This window comes from Oncorhynchus clarkii, chromosome 3, assembly GCF_045791955.1.
Source record: "Oncorhynchus clarkii lewisi isolate Uvic-CL-2024 chromosome 3, UVic_Ocla_1.0, whole genome shotgun sequence".
NCBI classification, from domain to species: Eukaryota; Metazoa; Chordata; class Actinopteri; order Salmoniformes; family Salmonidae; genus Oncorhynchus; species Oncorhynchus clarkii.
This window is the reverse complement of record NC_092149.1, coordinates 15,071,138-15,089,728: the sequence shown is the minus strand read 5'-3', so window position 1 is coordinate 15,089,728 and position 18,591 is coordinate 15,071,138. Positions and strand designations below refer to the sequence as shown.

General features: G+C 44.6%; 1 protein-coding gene across 2 annotated transcripts; it reads left to right on the top strand.

The window, feature by feature from the left end:
* The first annotated feature begins 2,859 nt into the window (after window positions 1–2,859).
* Window positions 2,860–15,131, top strand: LOC139388893 (cytoplasmic phosphatidylinositol transfer protein 1-like). 2 transcript variants are annotated; one of them, XM_071135748.1, is made up of 10 exons: window positions 2,860–3,473; window positions 7,070–7,218; window positions 8,115–8,203; window positions 8,447–8,454; window positions 8,757–8,828; window positions 10,968–11,060; window positions 11,436–11,591; window positions 11,829–11,892; window positions 12,422–12,511; window positions 14,184–15,131. In XM_071135748.1, exons 1-10 carry the CDS (start codon window positions 3,426–3,428, stop codon window positions 14,327–14,329), a joined length of 915 nt encoding a protein of 304 aa, XP_070991849.1. In that variant the 5' UTR covers window positions 2,860–3,425; the 3' UTR covers window positions 14,330–15,131. The 2 variants fall into 2 exon arrangements, with proteins under 2 accessions (XP_070991849.1, XP_070991848.1); XM_071135747.1 differs by having other exon boundaries at window positions 14,181–15,131.
* Window positions 15,132–18,591: the final 3,460 nt, after the last annotated feature.

Below are 18,591 nucleotides of genomic sequence, written 5' to 3'. Positions count from 1 at the left end.
ATTCTCCCAACACCCTGTGCACTAGTAGAGATCGGAGAGGATTTGACAGGTGTAAGCAATATGGTAATAGATTCACCTTGCCCTCTGATAGGCTATGTGGAAATTTCACCATTTTGCTTATACCATTCATATCCTCTCAGATCTCCACTAGAGGTTGACATGGGAACAGGACTCCCGGGGGTCTTGCGGAATTCTAGCATGAATGGGAGTCAACTGTGTAGGCCTAATATAGTTTACTTAATAATATATATTTATGTTAATTTCCCACCTCCCCCTTCTGTTGGCTCACTCTCGCGCCTCCCTCCAGTTGTAGCCACTCCCTACTTTACCTCAGATGAGGTCGGAGACGTACACTGTTACACATGTCCATATCCATGAGTTCATCCAATTCTGGGTAAGTAAGTGCAAGGGCTGCCTTCATTGCCACATCTCGTAATGTGGTTGTTATCAGCTGTGTACAGACAACTGTCTCATGAGCTCTGAGCAGCAGCCAAACAGAGCAGTTGCTATGGCTACTCACACGCAGAGCAGGGACAGACAGACGAGCATCTAAACATTTGACAGGACAAGATGAACACTCCCATGTCAATCTGCATAAAGAGTAAGGTTTAGGGGTGCATTTTGGGATTGGCCCTGGATTGTACAATGTGCACACGATACATGTTGAGTGTGTGATATGGGGGGTTAGAGACAGAGAGAATGGAAAACCGTGTTGATCTGAGCCTTGCTGTTGAAAAACCACATTAGTGTTCAACTTTTGGCTAGCACAGTTGCAACTTGCCCAACTTTACTCCTTGACTTTGAGCCCAATCTCAATGTGACCCACCAGATTCCGAAACTTACACCCCACTAGGAGAAAAAGCTTGAAAACCCCTTTAGATTTTTGCCAAACATTTTGATTTTAAAAAACTGAGCGTAACTATTTTTTTGATTTAGTTTGGGAAAGTTAATGGTTTCATTATAGTTTTAATTTTTTTAAAGGTTTGTTAATTTTATTTCCGTTTACACGTTTTTTCATGATTAGTTTTTATTTTAGTTAGTTTACTATAATAACCTTGCATCACAAACACACAAGATACACATGAATAATAATGATTAAATGCTATGCCAAAACAGTCATAAAGAGCATTTTATCATTTAACTTCACTGATCTGAGAGGGTTTGATGGCTGAAACCTGTCTTTTCACCGATCTGGTGAATCCCTCTATCAGTGAAAGATGAGGGAAAGGAGATGAGATGACGGTTTGGAAAGAACTGGGATGCAGAAAAAGTAATTGTGACATTTGCTGAATCAATCAATCATTGATCAATAATTGAATTAACTCACGAGTCATTCAACAGTCTCAAATCATTGGAACACAAAGTTTGGAGACAAAAATCCCTGCTGACCAATTAATAATGAATTCAGTAACTTAATCAACCGGTAAACCTTTCCCTCAGTCAGTCAGTCTAAATGATCTCTATTTTAAGTTGCCACTGCTCTGGCCTTCTCTGGAGGAGCTCATATGTATAGATCTGTAAGGAAGGGAGAGATAAATCAACTTTGATCTGGTATAAGCAAGATGGAGAAAACCCAATCCAGTGAGAGGACATAGTGAAGCTATTACCACAATGCTTATCCAATAATTTCAGATCTATGGAGTACTCATGGATACGGGTTAGGGGTCAATGTGGGACTTGGATAAAACTATTCAAACAGGATCAAAAACCCTACGACCCTGTTCCTGGAGAGCTACCCTCTTGTGGGTTTTTGATTCAACCCCAGTTGTAACTAACCTGATTCATCTTAACAACCAGCTAATTATTAGAATCAGGTGCTCTAGATTAGGGTTGGTGTGAATATCTACAGGACGGTAGCTGTCCAGGAACAGGGCTGGAGAGCCCTGCTCTATAGAGACCTTAGGGAAGGGATATTCATCTCTTACCCAACGAAGTCCGGAGCCTGCTGGTTTCTACCTGGTAATTAATTAGACACACCTGGTGTCCCAGGTCTTAATCAGTCCCTGATTGGAGGGGAACAATTAAAAAATTAAAAAGCTTCGAGGTCCAGAGTTGAGTTTGAGAGGCTTATGGGATTCTATAGCTCAGACCCAGTATAACAGGGGAGTCAAACTCATTCCATGGAGGGCTGAGTGTTTGCAGGTTTTTGGTTTTATCAATTGAGACCTAGACAACCATGTGTGGATAAGTTCCTTGCTAATCAGTGCCTTAAGTCATCAAGTACAAGGGAGGAGTGAAATCCCGCATACACTTGGCCCACCGTAGAATGAGTTTGACACGTGCAATATAGCTTCGCCCCTGTGTTATGACCCATATAAACGCAAGCATCTGTTCCTCCTTTGTCACGTTTGATAGTGGGGCAACAATACAACTCAAGCTTGGCATTCATCATGACCACCACCAGTGTTGTTCACTTCTCTTCCAGGGAAACAAACCCAGAAAGAAACCCAGTACTCAAGGACACACGCAGGCAATAGATACAATTATGACTGCTCACATCTCTGTACTCATTGACTAAACATGGATTCAATTAAACTCAGTTCAAGGTCATGGTAATACAATATAAACGCTGGGGCTGTGCTTAATAGAAGCACTCATGGCTCTCTGCTAATATTTAATCCAACCCACCACTTGACTACTGCTCAGTGCTAGCCATTCATATCAGCTGAGAGCTGTCAAAACGTTGGCTGGGTGTGTGTGTGAGAGAGAGAGAGCAGAAACAGGTACGTAGGTAAAGTAAGGTGGGCGTGAGAAGATGGGGAGGGAGAGAAGGCGGGAGTGAAGGAATTTGTGAGGAACTGAAAGCAGGGGAGGGAGGCGACGGGGAGAGGGAGGAGTGCCGAGCAGAGAGCGAGGTTACACATGAGAGCAGTCCAGAGAACTAAAGTAAGAGAGACAGAGGAGAGAGAGAGAATAGCAGGACAGGTACGATAGTGTGGATTATGGAGTTGAGAAGGTTTCAGTCTTACTTCACAAGTTAATTACCTGTTGCTCACTGGAGGAGAACAAAGAAAAGTGGAGAAAAAAGAAAGAGTAAACAATAAGGGCAACGGAGAAAGAGAGAGAGGCAGAGGGGAAAACCAGGGGTAGAGAGAGGGCGGGAGATAGGGAGAGGGGGGAACAAGGGGTAGAGAGAAAGGGAAGGACAACAGTTGAATGTTGACAGAGGGAGTGAGGATATTAATCGGGAGATGAACAAAAAGGAGAGGGGAAAAAGAGAAAGTGTATAGAAAAACGAATAGATTCACATTGACAGAGTGGACTGGACTTCAATGACGCACTGACATCAGCAAAATAAAGGGTGAGAGAAAGAGAAAGGTCACTGCAGTAGGTGCTGTGCACTATAGTTCCTTAAGCACGCTTACTATGCAACAGGAGAGTTAGGACACGCAAAGACAGACAGACGTTCACTACACGATTGAACCATGTTGATGAAGGAGTATAGAATATGCATGCCACTAACTGTGGAAGAGGTAAGTGTGTGTTTGTCTGTGAACATGTATGTGTGTGTGTTTGTGGCTGGGGGGGGGGGGTCTCTGTGTGCTTGTGTGATTGAATGTATGTATACTGTAGACCACTGTTGTAAAAATAAGGTGATAGCTTTTAATGTGATCTTGAAAATGTTAAAGTTGCTAGCATACAGATGTAGAATATTCATTTGATCGCCCTGTTGCAGGACAGCTTGTCGTGGATTTAAGGGATTAATTTACGATTAATGTATCACCCCCGACAAACATGTCCATTCATTATAATCCTTATAATAATTTAGATTTCCTGTTGCGGGATTATTTTCCTGCTGTAGCAAACTGGCTCAAATTAAGATCCTACATCTGTAACAACATTAAGCACAGGCATCCTGTAGTTGAGTAGTGTTGTTCATGTGGCTGGCACTCTGTATGGTTCTGCATGTACCTAACCTCAGCTGTTTCTCTCTCTCTCTCTCTCTCTCTCTCTCTCTCTCTCTCTCTCTCTCTCTCTCTCTCTCTCTCTCTCTCTCTCTCTCTTTCTCTCTCTCTTTCGCTTTATTTATTATGATTATTTTTTACCACAAACAAGTTGGACTGGTTGAGGCTTACAAACGTCAACGAAGGCATTTGGCCTGTAGGTTAAAAACAAAGATTCTGCCAGGGAGTAAGAAGTGGTGGGTGGAAAAGGGTTTAGGGGGAAGGTGCTCTAGAGTGCCCTCAAAGGGAAGGTCCTCATTCCCTCCAACCACCAGAACAAAGCATTTCTCCCTGTCATGGTGTTTAAGTCTGAGCTATCTGTCTGGAACGGTGTTATGTAGTTGGTTATTATTACAACATGCCGTGCCGGAAACTTCCATTGATACTTCACTCTAAAACCAACTTTGGTCGGTTTTGTGGTCTGGAAACATGTGACAAACGTTAGAGTGAACTTTAAGATTACTAATGTTTTAGTGTTTGTAGAAGCTTTAGCTAGAAGGATCACAGGGTTTTTATGGATCAAAATGGGGCTTAGGTGGTGGGGGCCTGGCCGGAGGCCTTCCTGTTGACCGCCGGTTTAAAGTACATTTCCTGCAGTTCTGCCATGAGGCTGAGAAAGAAACGTGCAGTTTAAAGATCAATTGCTGCCATTCTAAACATGTTGCTCCCCCTTATAATTTGGGATCAAATATGCTCTGAAAGCAAACATGTTGACAGGAGTACCCTGATATCGGGGAATTTGTGCCATTCTGAATTTTTTTTTAGCTGATGCTATGTGAATGACTCTCAAATTATAACAAAGTCAATGGAGGCCCCATGCCATGACAAAAAAAAACTGAATGTATAATATTTGGAATTTTAGATTGTCCTGGACTTTCTATCTTTTATTTTGGTGACTTTTGGTCCTCAAAGATGATTGTATAAAAATATATAGGTCCGTTATCTTTTCTACATACTTTATATCTGGTTTGAGTCGTTGAGGTTTACACTGACAACGTCTTTCCATCCTTATTATTATTTTATTTATTTATTTTATTATTACATTTATTTTTTACTGTTTGGACATATTCAGCTCGAAAAAACACTTCGGAGGCCCGCCCAAGACTTTTCTTTGCCGAAAAAAACCTGGATCAGTGTCTTGTGTGTATCTATCTGAAAATAGTCTGTAAAATCACACAGAAACAAATCCTAAGGTGAGATCCATTCCACGTGTGGAACTCTGACTGGTCTGATGGGGAAGCGCATTAAGATTCCTATGCAGCTTTAGTGGGATCAGCTTATAGTTCCACATTCAAACCATAGCACTGTTTATGCAATGTTTGCACACACACACACACACACACACACACACACACACACACACTTCTAATTCTGAGGGGAGTGTAGCTGGTTGTACTAGTAGGTTGGTGGATTAAGACACAGGTATGTGTTAGTTTCGTATTTAGTCAAAAGGTGGGGGACAAATTAAGACCGGTATGTGTTAGTTTCGTATTTAGTCAAAAGGTGGGGGACAAATGAAGATGTTTTGTTTTTAGTCAAAGGGTGGAGCACATTCACATAATATAGTTGCTGTCTTACTGCACTGTATGTTTCAGTCTTCATCAGTATAACACATTAACCACAAAACTGTCACAGGGGTATGAAGTCAACGAGAAACAGAACGCTGTGTGGGTTTGTGTTGTGGCCAGACCAGAGACATAGATATCTATTCACGTACAGAGTGACCAGACCAGAGACATAGATATCCATTCACATAGAGAATGACCAGACCAGAGACCTGGATATCCATTAACATAGAGAGTGGCCAGACCAGAGACATAGATATCCATTCACATAGAGAATGGCCAGAACAGAGACATAGATATCCATTCACATAGAGAATGACCAGACCAGAGACCTGGATATCCATTAACATAGAGAGTGGCCAGACCAGAGACATAGATATCCATTCACATAGAGAATGGCCAGAACAGAGACATAGATATCCATTAACATAGAGAGTGACCAGACCAGAGACATAGATATCCATTCACATAGAGAGTGGCCAGACCAGAGACATAGATATCCATTCACATAGAGAATGGCCAGACCAGAGACATAGATATCCATTCACATAGAGAATGGCCAGAACAGAGACATTGATAGACATTCACATAGAGAATGGCCAGACCAGAGACATAGATATTCATTCACATAGAGAATGGCCAGAACAGAGACATTGATAGACATTCGGTACTCCGTGATCTTAACATCTGTCTATAGGACAGGACTAGGTAAACACTGTCAATGACTGGTTCTGGGTTTCCCAACCCAAGTCTTATCACTGCCTTAAGGACTTGGGCAAGTAACAGCTAGATACTACTGTTCTAAGGTCAGAGTTCAGGTGGGGTTCCATGCTTCAACAAAGGAAAGGAGGGGTGCTTTATAACAATGACAAAAATATTTGAAATACATTTTAAAATGTACATTTAACCTTTATTTAACTAGGCAAGTCAGTTTTATAAGAACAAATTCTTATTTACAATGAAGTCATACCCCGGCATAACCCTGGATGACGCTGGGCCAATTGTGCGCAGCCCTATGGGACTCCCAATCATGGCCAGATGTACAGTAATGCAGCTTGGATTTGAACCAGGTACTGCAGTGACACCTCTTGCACTGAGATGCAGTGCCCTCGACCACTGTGCCACTCGGGAGCCCAAATAAAGGGCGTACCAAGGAAAAACTTCCAAAATGGCACATTTGAGGCAGAACATTTGAGGCAGCTCTCAACAAAAACGTCAGAAATGTATTTATTTTTAGCTTTAATCCATTCAGTATACAGGGGACTGGCGTTTCCACGTCAAGCTGATGGTCAGGGCACACACAGGAAGAAGGCAGCCTTTTCACTGATCTAAGGTTAGTTGTTCATTGTTTTCCTAATGGATAAGGTTAGGGGTTTGGAGGAGGGTGAGCTGACATTAGATATGTTCCCAAGAAAAGCTCACAGTGAGCAGCCTGCGTCCGGTTTAATGAATGAACTGACTGCTATGTATGTAAATATGTAATGTGTACGATCTACATTAATTGCAAGAAGGATGTGGTATTAAGACAGGACTGTGTGAATTGTCTCTCCCCCCCCCCAGTATAAGATTGGGCAGCTGTACATGATCAGTAAACACAGTAATGAGCAGAGCGGAGGAGGGGAGGGAGTGGAGGTGGTGAGGAACCAACCAGACACGCATCCCCAACATGGCCTGGGACAGCTCACTGAGAAACGCATCTACCTCAATAGGTAACACACCCACATTAACACTGTACCTCAAATCAAACTTTGTCACAAGCGCCGAATCCAAGTGTAGACCTTACAGTGAAATGCTTTACATACAAACCCTTAACCAACAGTGCAGCTCAACAAAGAGTTAAGAAAATATTTAATAATAAACTAAAGTAAAAAATTATAAAAAGTAACACAATAACGAGGCTATATACAGGGGGTACCGAGTCAATGTGCAGGGGTACAGGTTAGAGGTGATTTTGTACATGGTAGGGGTGAAGTGACTATCCATAGATAATAAACAGCCAGTAGCAGCAGTGTACAAAACAAATGGAGGGGGGGTCAATGTAAATCGTCCTGTGGCCATTTGATACATTTTTCAGCAGTCTTATGGCTTGGGGGTAGAAGCTGTTAAGGAGACTTTTGGTCCCAGACAGCTTGCCGTGCGTTAGCAGAGAAAACAGTCTATGACTTGAGTGACTGGAGTCTCTGACAATTTTTAGGGCCTTCCTCTGACACCGCCTATTATATAGTTCCTGGATTGCAGGAAGCTTGGCTCCAGTGATGTACTGGGCTGTACGCTCTACCCTCTGTAGCGCCTTACTGTTAGATGCCGAGAAGTTGCCATACCAGGCGGTGATGCAACCGGTCAGGATGCTCTCGATGGTGCAGCTATACCTCACATACACATACATACACACACACACACACACACACTGTACCTCGCACACTGTCCCTCGCACACACCTAGCACTGCTCAACTAAGAAATGATACCAGCACACGCACACACACACATATCTACTATCCCACACCCACACCTATGGCCTAGCCCTAGATCATACCGCACACATACATCTACCTCAGCGACGATAACAGTACATTCCTCCCCTCTGTCTGTCTCTCTCTCTGACAGTAAACTGCCATCCTGGGTGAGTGTGTTTGTCCCCAGGGTCTTCTATGTGACAGAGAAGGCCTGGAACTTCTACCCTTACACCATCACAGGTCTGACAATAGTATTCTATCCACCACATACACAGCCGTTTCACCTGCTACCAACCTGTTCTTCATATAGGGTCAACAGAGAACGTAGGACGTAGGTCTGCACTTATATTTAAACACAATCTGCTTATCTAGACCCGATTTACTTTAAACATGTTTCGTTCCACATATTTAGAAATATGTGTGTGTGGTGTCACTAATGATGTTCCTCTCCATCTGTATGGAACTTCTGCGGTGGTGCTTCAGAGTACTCGGTAAGTATTCACACATCATTTGCATGAGGCATGCAGTAGAGCTCATCCCTCTCAAAATGTCTGTGTACATAACCTCATCTGTCTACTCCTCTCTCTGCCCTCCTTCCTTCTCTCTGCCCTCCTTCCTTTTCTCCCCTTCTCTCCCCCTCCCTCCTTTTCTCCCTTCCTCCCCCCTCCATCCCTCCTTTTCTCCCTCTCCCTCCTTTTCTCCCTCTCCCTCCGTCTCTCCCTCCTTCTCCTTCTCTCCCTCCTTCTCATTCTCTCCCTCCTCTCCATTCACATCCATCCTTCATCTACTGTAGGTCTCCTTCCTTTCCAAGTTCAGCATCCGTATTGAGACCAGGTTTGAGAACAACAATGGTGACAACAATAATGTGAGTATGACTGAAGGAGAGAGAGAAGGGGGGGGGTGAGAGACTGAAAGAAGGGTGGGAGAGAGAGAGAGAGAAGGGGGGGGGTGAGAGACTGAAAGAAGGGTGGGAGAGGGATGGAGAGAAGAGGGGGTGAGAGACTGAAAGAAGGGTGGGAGAAGGAGAGAGAGAGAAGGGGGGTGAGAGACTGAAGGAAGGGTGAGAGAGGGAGAGAGTTGGGGGTGAGAGACTGAAAGAAGGGTGGGAGAGAGAGAGAGAAGGGGGGTGAGAGACTGAAAGAAGGGTGGGAGAGAGAGAGAGAAGGGGGGGTGAGAGACTGAAAGAAGGGTGGGAGAGAGAGAGAGAAGGGGGGGTGAGAGACTGAAAGAAGGGTGGGAGAGAGAGAGAGAAGGGGGGGTGAGAGACTGAAAGAAGGGTGGGAGAGAGAGAGAGAAGGGGGGGTGAGAGACTGAAAGAAGGGTGGGAGAGAGAGAGAGAAGGGGGGGTGAGAGACTGAAAGAAGGGTGGGAGAGGGAGAGAGAAGAGGGGGTGAGAGACTGAAAGAAGGGTGGGAGAGGGAGAGAGAGAAGAGGGGGTGAGAGACTGAAGGAAGGGTGGGAGAGGGAGGGAGAGAAGAGAAGAGGGGTTGAGAGACTGAAAGAAGGGTGGGAGAAGGAGAGAGATAGAAGGGGGGTGAGAGACTGAAGGAAGGGTGGGAGAGGGAGGGAGAGAAATGGCAATCTTCTCTGCAGAGTAAGGAGAATGCTCATCAAATTGATGTGGCCATTATAAGGAAAACAAGCAAAGGCCAGAATGCAATAGCGTCAGATCTATTAGCCATCCACTGTGTTTGTGTGAGAGGGAGAAAGAACGGTACATGCTTGTATTACAGGCTTGTTTCACCACCCTTTCTGGCTTTGTCACAGAATTCTGACACACAAACACAATTCTGAGCTGGTTTGTCCCTACAGCGTGCCCCTGTCATTTTGGGTAGAAACCTGGGAACAAGACTGAACTCATCTGGCTGTTGGCTGTTAGTGTGTGTATCCAGAAATGTGGCGAAGCTTGTTTCAACCTTCTCCCAGCTACAGGTTACATGTGTTCATTTTAGCAGAAATGCAGGCGCGCACACACACACACACACACACACACACACACATTAATGCACACATACCACACCGATACACACACCTCTATTACAACACACAATAGAGGACATCTAAAAAGCACAACAGGTTTAAAGGATGAGGTAAAACAATGCTTTTGACATGGAAAAATGGGAACTATGACAAGTGTCAACAGTCAAACAGTCAGACAGATGGACAATACATACCTTATATGAGAGAACAGGTTCTTAAACACAAGAGACAGAGGGCATAATAGGATCTGAAACACAGCTGATTATCTGGCTGTGGGTTTGTCTCCCTGCTCTGCTCTTTGTTAAATACCAGCAGAGGAATGAACATCTTCAAAAGAGACATTACTCTCTCTTTCGCTCTCTGTCAAGACAAGGGGACAGAACAGAAACAGTGACTTTTATCTCTCTTTCTTTGATAAGTGTCTCATTCTCTCTCTCCTCTTTCACTCCCGCTTGTCCATCCTCGCCTGCTCCCTCTCTGCTTCTCTCTCTCTTTCTCTGTGATTTAGTGTGCTCCCTCTCTCGATCTCCCTTACCCCTTCTCTCTCCCTCTCTCTCTGTCTGTCTGTCTGTCTGTGTGTGGTGTTTTGCTGTAGTGTAATGATTTGCTCAAAGCCTGAGGGTGGAGTATTATGATGGGTGATACGTTGTGTGACCTCACTATTACATCTACTAGGCCCTGGCTCCAGTGTGTGTGTGTCAGTCTATTTCCTCATCTACTAGGCCCTGGCTCCAGTGTGTGTGTGTCAGTCTATTTCCTCGTCTACTAGGCCCTGGCTCCAGTGTGTGTGTGTCAGTCTATTTCCTCATCTACTAGGCCCTGGCTCCAGTGTGTGTGTGTCAGTCTATTTCCTCGTCTACTAGGCCCTGGCTCCAGTGTGTGTGTGTCAGTCTATTTCCTCATCTACTAGGCCCTGGCTCCAGTGTGTGTGTGTCAGTCTATTTCCTCATCTACTAGGCCCTGGCTCCAGTGTGTGTGTGTGTCAGTCTATTTCTGAGTGACCTCCCCCTCTGTTCGGTTGCAGGTATTTGGAGACAGGCCCACCCCTGCAGAGAGCGTGAGCCACCTGGATATCCTCATTGACCCCATCCCTGACAAACACTACAAGGAGACAGAGGTACTAGCGTGTACTCACACATTTCCTCCTCCTGACTTCCGCAGTTCCAGTAACTTCAGAAACAAAGGTCAATCAGCAAGACAGCTGAAAACACACACACACACTCACTATCTCACGCAGAGACAGAGGAAGACGTACTGTAGATAAACACAAACATAAATACAGAGACACTTGTACAATCTATGCATCTTGGGCCCCAGATGCCTATCATGTTGAATCATTCATAGATTATATGTGAGGTATTGAGCAACAGCCTGCTCACACAGGCCTGCACACACGCACACACACACTCCCACACCCACACACTCGCCCTCCCTCCTACACACCGGCCAGGGATTTAGCTGTCAGCGGGTAATGTGTACTTTGTCTCTGTAGGACCTGAGTCGCTGGGTGTCTGAGAAGACGGGCCGAGGCCCCCTGGTGGAAGGGTGGCGTAAGGACAGCACCCCCATCATGTGTTCCTATAAGAGGGTGCAGTGCAGTTTCGAAGTCTATGGCTTCCAGGGCAAGACTGAGGACTTCATACACAGGGTGAGAGGAAACTACATTTAACTACATTTACCATCATGCATCAGGTGAGAACCTGATAAAGACCTAAGGGTCAAAATGTTGTTTAAGGAAACACATTTGACAGCATAGATTGCGCGTGGGGAATCTTTTCTTTTGGCTCAACATATACACTGATCTCCAGCAGCACCTGCTGAAAGCCTTTGGGTGTGTTTCTTTGACGTAAGAAATGTATTTACTCTGATGTGTATGATCTGACAGAACATTCAGGACATCCTACTGGTGGGGCACAGACAGGCTGTGGCCTGGACAGACGAATGGCACGGTCAGTAGAGGACATGCTTATAATTCCTTATAACATATAGCACATGATTATAATAGGACATGGTTGAATGCTTCATGTTATAATGCATCATAAAGTATAGGACATGATTATAATAGGGTATGGTTATAATGCTTCATGTTATAATGCATCATAAAGTATAGGACATGATTATAATAGGGTATGGTTATAATGCTTCATGTTATAATGCATCATAAAGTATAGGACATGATTATAATAGGGCATGGTTATAATGCTTCATAACATATAGAACATGTTTATGATAGGGCATGGTTAATGCTTTATAACATATAGAACATTATTATAATAATAGGACATGGTTATAATGCATTATACTACGCTGTAATTAATGCATTTCAATGTGCTGTTGACTGTTGCTGTATGTTTTTGTTCGGACATGCTTATAATGCATTATGATGTACATGTTACATGTTATAATGCATTATGATACACACGTTACATAGATATAATGATGTATTATAATCTCATCCGTCTGTGCTTTTCCCTACAGGGATGAGTTTGGAGGATGTGAGAGAGTATGAGCGACAGATACAGGAACAGACCAACAGCAAACTCAAATCAACCCAGAACAACAACACAGGTAATTATTAGAGCTGGGACCATAAACGGAAAATGACTTATCCAAGGCATTTTGCTGATATCATTCATTATGATAAGTCTAGAAAAATGTGAAGTTTGCGTTTGCAAATATGGCTGATTGTTAATTGGATAATTGATGTCTTCAACCACAACTAGTATTTTAAAGGATAATAATAAAAACTGTGCAGTTCACATTAATGTTAGAAACTTATCATTCTATTTATCATTATCATTTTGTGAAACATGCCTCATTTAAACATCACCACAAACTCATTTCAATGATTGCAGTCTCGGACTGAAGTATGTAGCTAACATAGAGAAGAAACTAATGTCCGTGGGCAGGGCACAGTTCACACTGTGCAGTTCTATTTATCATTATCGTATCTGTACAGGCAATTTATCGCTATGGGGTTTGTGTCCATATCACCCAGCTGTAGTAACTACTAGTCTACTACTGTACTATTCTATATCGTATTTTAATAGAGTAGAGGGAGCAGAAAAAGAGGGGGGGGGGGAAGGTGAAGTGGAGAAAAAGGAGAGAGTGATAGAAGGAAGAATGGGTGGATGGAAGAGGGGGAGAAGAGGAAGAGGAGAGAGCATAGGGGAACATGGAGAAAGTGGGTGAGAAGGGGAGGGAGAAAGTGCAAGGATGGGTGAAAAGTGAGAGAGTGGAAGAAGGGAAGAGCGTGGAGAGAAAGACAGAAAGATCATTGATCAGAGGAAAGTGAGCCCAACAGGTAGAGACATTGTCTGGAGACTCAAACTGAATTCCTCCGCTGCTCTATGTTAGCTACATACTTCCGTCTGAGACTGCAATCATTGAAATTAGTTTGTGGTGATGTATAAATGAGGCATGTTTCACAAAACAGCCCTCATTACAAGTAATCAGCGATTGGATAGTCTCTAACCAATCAGAGTATCAAAGCCAATGACGATTTTTCTAAACGCTGATTTACCCACCTGTGCTCTGGCCCAACCCATTGGTTTCTGGGACCAATCAGAACTGTTAGAATATGTTTGCGCTCTAGAAATCGTCGGGTAGGTTCTCAGGTCCAGACTCATTGCAGAGAAGAAACTAATGTCTGTGGGCGGGGCATATCGTTTGGCTGGAACAAGGAGTTTGGTTAGCTATTGCAGCACTCACTGCATATGTCAGCCCTAGTGGGTGTGTGTGTGTGTGTGTGTGTGTGTGTGTGTGTGTGTGTGTGTGTGTGTGTGTGTGTGTGTGTGTGTGTGTGTGTGTGTGTGTGTGTGTGTGTGTGTGTGTGTGTGTGTGTGTGTGTGTGTGTGTGTGTGTGTGTGTGTGTGGGGTCACTCTGCCCCCTGCTGGTGAGTCATGAGAAGTTTGGCCGGCTGTTGCAGCTGAATGATATCAGAGGCAGCAGCCACAGTATGGCCCGTGGTATGCGAGACAGGAGGCTGAAATGGATTTGCTCACTCTCTCTGCTGCAACTCGCTGCGCTGTCCTGACCACCTACAGGCCAGAACATGCTACTGCAGGCGCCTAACTGATTTTACACAAAATCATTTCATGCCATTCATCTCTTTTCGAAAACAAAAGGTGTATTCTAAATTGTATTATGGGTGTGTGAACTGTGAAGAGATGTGTATTTGAATAATTTAACCCCTCAACTCCTCCCTTCTCATCTGCCTCTCTTTCTCATCTGCAGCAGCCCCTCGTCCGGCATACTCGCGCTCTATGTCCGTCACAGATGAGCGCTCTCTGAAGAAGATGGGAGTGAAGACTATGGCCATGTCAGACCCCTCCACCTCCACACTGCCTCATAGCACTGTCCGCCTTAACTCCACCCCCGAGTAACACACCCACGTTCATACTGATGCATCAATTCCTGCCTGCTTAAACCCCTCCGTGACAGTAACTACACTGCAGCAGTTCCTTTTTGTTTTACGGCCATCCACCACAGACACATTTAACCAGTAAAGCTACACTGTCCACAGAAGCAGCACTTAGAGCACTCAGGTCCTACCCCTTTCTCCAGCTGTAACTATAAACCCAACCCCCTGTCCTACCCCTTTCTCCAGCTGTAACTATATAACCCAACTCCTGTCCTACCCCTTTCTCCAGCTGTAACTATATAACCCAACCCCCTGTCCTACCCCTTTCTCCAGCTGTAACTGAGTTTGTTACAAAACTGTTTGACATAGAAACACAGAATTTTCGTCAGGTAAAAAAACAAAGAAATTATGAATAACATTCCACCCATGAGGCCTCTAGGTAATTTGACTGCAGGAAAGGGCTACTAGAGTGGATATAATGGTAGGGGAGTGCCGTGGATCCACAGAGCCAACCCCCCGGTGTATCGAGGCGCTGCAGCAAATGGCTGAAACAGGGCTAACCTTCACTGATGAGTCAATAGGATGGCTGTTTTAAATATGATTCACTTCTGATCTATGGTAATAGCTGCAAAATGACCTCTGTACAGGCTGTGGAATAATCTGACATAGAGGATGAATATAATTTATAACTAGGTTTATATTGACACATTATACACACATTATACATATACTGGCTATATTTGGCTTTTTAGTCTATTGTAATGGAAGTCTATTGTCAGCTATGTACCTCTTGTATGAATGAATAAAAGCCTTTATCTCCTGTATATCTTGTTAAGATCATTAGTCATGATTAAGTGACTGCAGGAGATAAGTGAAACAATAGAGCAACAGAGCTTATTATTCTAGACCATGTTAACCTTGTGTTACCCTGCTAGTGAGAGAGTAATAGTTCACAACTAGTTGACAGGTAATGTGATGTAGGGCTTACTCAGTGCGCTGCGTAGGGCTTACTCAGTGCGCTGCGTAGGGCTTACTCAGTACACTGCGTAGGGCTTACTCAGTACACTGCGTAGGGCTTACTCAGTGCGCTGCGTAGGGCTTACTCAGTGCGCTGCGTAGGGCTTACTCAGTACACTGCGTAGGGCTTACTCAGTACACTGCGTAGGGCTTACTCAGTGCGCTGCGTAGGGCTTACTCAGTACACTGCGTAGGGCTTACTCAGTGCGCTGCGTAGGGCGTACACTGCGTAGGGCTTACTCAGTACACTGCGTAGGGCTTACTCAGTACACTGCGTAGGGCTTACTCAGTACACTGCGTAGGGCTTACTCAGTGCGCTGCGTAGGGCTTACTCAGTGCCCTGCGTAGGGCTTACTCAGTGCCCTGCGTAGGGCTTACTCAGTGCACTGCGTAGGGCTTACTCAGTACACTGCGTAGGGCTTACTCAGTACACTGCGTAGGGCTTACTCAGTACACTGCGTAGGGCTTACTCAGTGCACTGCGTAGGGCTTACTCAGTGCACTGCGTAGGGCTTACTCAGTGCACTGCGTAGGGCTTACTCAGTACACTGCGTAGGGCTTACTCAGTGCATTGTGGGACAGGAGGTTTGATAAATTAGACTATTGAGAGGGTGTTTGAGCCTGTCATGAGGGAATGTGAATTACAACAGATGACTAGTTGAGACAATGGGACAATACAGTAGGGGAAGGAGAGATGGAGAGATAAAGGAGAGGGGGGAGAAAGAAAGAAGCAGACGCAGCCAGAAGTGTTGACACGTGCTGCAGTGGGACCTGAAGACTGTAGGCTATACTATAAGAACATTCTCTCTCTTCCTCTCTCTCGCTCTCTCTTGCCTTTTGCTTTACTACCCCTTTCCCTGCCTCCCTCTGTTCCTGCACTTCTTTCCTCAGGAGGGCCTTCCTCTGTTCCTGCACTCCTTTCCTCAGGAGCGCCTCTCTCTGTTCCTGCATTCCTTTCCTCAGGAGAGTACATCTTCTGTGGAGAGGCCGTGTTCATTATATAGAAATGTTCCCCTGGTAGATGCTTATAGATCCTGGCCATGTAGTGCTGAATCTTACTGTTACTGTTCTGTTTTACTGCTGTGTTGAGAGAGAGATTGAAGAGAGATTAAAAACGGAAGAGAAAAAGACTGACATCCTCCCCTTCATCTCTACCTCTTTGGCCTAACCCCACTGATGTACCAGCTTTACTGAACATATCGATACACACCGCGCTGCAATGCAAACGCCCCATTCATGTCTACACACCAGGGTCACAACACTGATTCACGAAGGCCTGTGCATGCGTGTGTGTGTGTAGGTGCGTGTGTGTGTGCTCACCCATCAAATAAAATGTATTTATATAGCCCTTCGTACATCAGCTGATATCTCAAAGTGCTGTACAGAAACCCAGCCTAAAACCCCAAACACCAAGCAATGCAGGTGTAGAAGTACGCTGGCTAGGAAAAAATCACTAGAAAGGCCAAAACCTAGGGAGGAACCAGGCTATGAGGGGTGGCCAGTCCTCTTCTGGCTGTGCCGGGTGGAGATTATAACAGAACATGGCCAAGATGTTCAAATGTTCATAAATGACCAGCATGGTCAAATAATAATAATCACAGGCAGAACAGTTGAAACTGGAGCAGCAGCACGGCCAGGTGGACTGGGGACAGCAAGGAGTCATCATGCCAGGTAGTCCTGAGGCATGATCCTAGGGCTCAGGTCCTCCGAGAGAAAGAAAGAAAGAGAGAATTAGAGAGAGCACACTTAAATTCACACAGGACACCGGATAAGACAGGAGAAGTACTCCAGATATAACAAACTGACCCTAGCCCCCCAACACATAAACTACTGCAGCATAAATACTGGGAGGCTGACACAGGAGGGGTCAGGAGACACTGTGAGCCCATCCCATGATACCCCCGGACAGGGCCAATCAGGAAGGATATAACCCCACCCACTTTGACAAAGCACAGCCCCCACACCACTAGAGGGAAATCTTCAACCACCAACTTACAATCCTGAGACAAGGCCGAGTATAGCCCCCAAAGATCTCCTCCACGGCACAGAGATTAGTCTTCAGCAAAGACTTAAAGGTTGAGACCGAGTCTGCGTCTCTCACATGGGTAGGCAGATCATTCCATAAAAATGGAGCTCTATAGGAGAAAGCCCTGCCTCCAGCCGTTTGCTTAGAAATTCTAGGGACAATTAGGAGGCCTGCGTCTTGTGACCGTAGCGTACGTGTAGGTATGTACGACAGGACCAAGTCGGAAAGATAGGTAGGAGCAAGCCCATGTAATGCTTTGTAGGTTTGCAGTAAAACCTTGAAATCAGCCCTTGCCTTGACAGGAAGCCAGTGTAGGGAGGCTAGCACTGGAGTAGTGTGATCAGATTTGTTGGTTCTAGTCAGGATTCTAGCAGCCGTATTTAGCACTAACTGAAGTTTATTTAGTGCTAAATACGGGTAGCCGGAAAGTAGAGCATTGCAGTAGTCTAACCTGGAAGCATGGATTCATTTTCCTGCATCATTTTCTGACAGAAAGTTTCTGATTTTTGCAATGTTACGTACAGTGCCTTGCGAAAGTATTCGGCCCCCTTGAACTTTGCGACCTTTTGCCACATTTCAGGCTTCAAACATAAAGATATAAAACTGTAATTTTTTGTGAAGAATCAACCACAAGTGGGACACAATCATGAAGTGGAACGACATTTATTGGATATTTCAAACTTTTTTAACAAATCAAAAACTGAAAAATTGGGCGTGCAAAATTATTCAGCCCCCTTAAGTTAATACTTTGTAGCGCCACCTTTTGCTGCGATTACAGCTGTAAGTCGCTTGGGGTATGTCTCTATCAGTTTTGCACATCGAGAGACTGAATTTTTTTTCCCATTCCTCCTTGCAAAACAGCTCGAGCTCAGTGAGGTTGGATGGAGAGCATTTGTGAACAGCAGTTTTCAGTTCTTTCCACAGATTCTCGATTGGATTCAGGTCTGGACTTTGACTTGGCCATTCTAACACCTGGATATGTTTATTTTTGAACCATTCCATTGTAGATTTTGCTTTATGTTTTGGATCATTGTCTTGTTGGAAGACAAATCTCCGTCCCAGTCTCAGGTCTTTTGCAGACTCCATCAGGTTTTCTTCCAGAATGGTCCTGTATTTGGCTCCATCCATCTTCCCATCAATTTTAACCATCTTCCCTGTCCCTGCACCATGTTTGACAGTGGGGATGGTGTGTTCAGCTGTGTTGCTTTTACTCCAAACATAACGTTTTCCGTTGTTGCCAAA

Bases quoted from the DNA above. Each gene is read 5' to 3' on its own strand.
- LOC139388893 (XM_071135747.1), top strand. From the start codon at position 3,426: ATGTTGATGAAGGAGTATAGAATATGCATGCCACTAACTGTGGAAGAG. The intron at 11,061-11,435 runs GTACTAGCGTGT...TTGTCTCTGTAG, and splicing joins AACACTACAAGGAGACAGAG to GACCTGAGTCGCTGGGTGTC. The intron at 12,512-14,180 runs GTAATTATTAGA...TCTCATCTGCAG, and splicing joins AACCCAGAACAACAACACAG to CAGCCCCTCGTCCGGCATAC.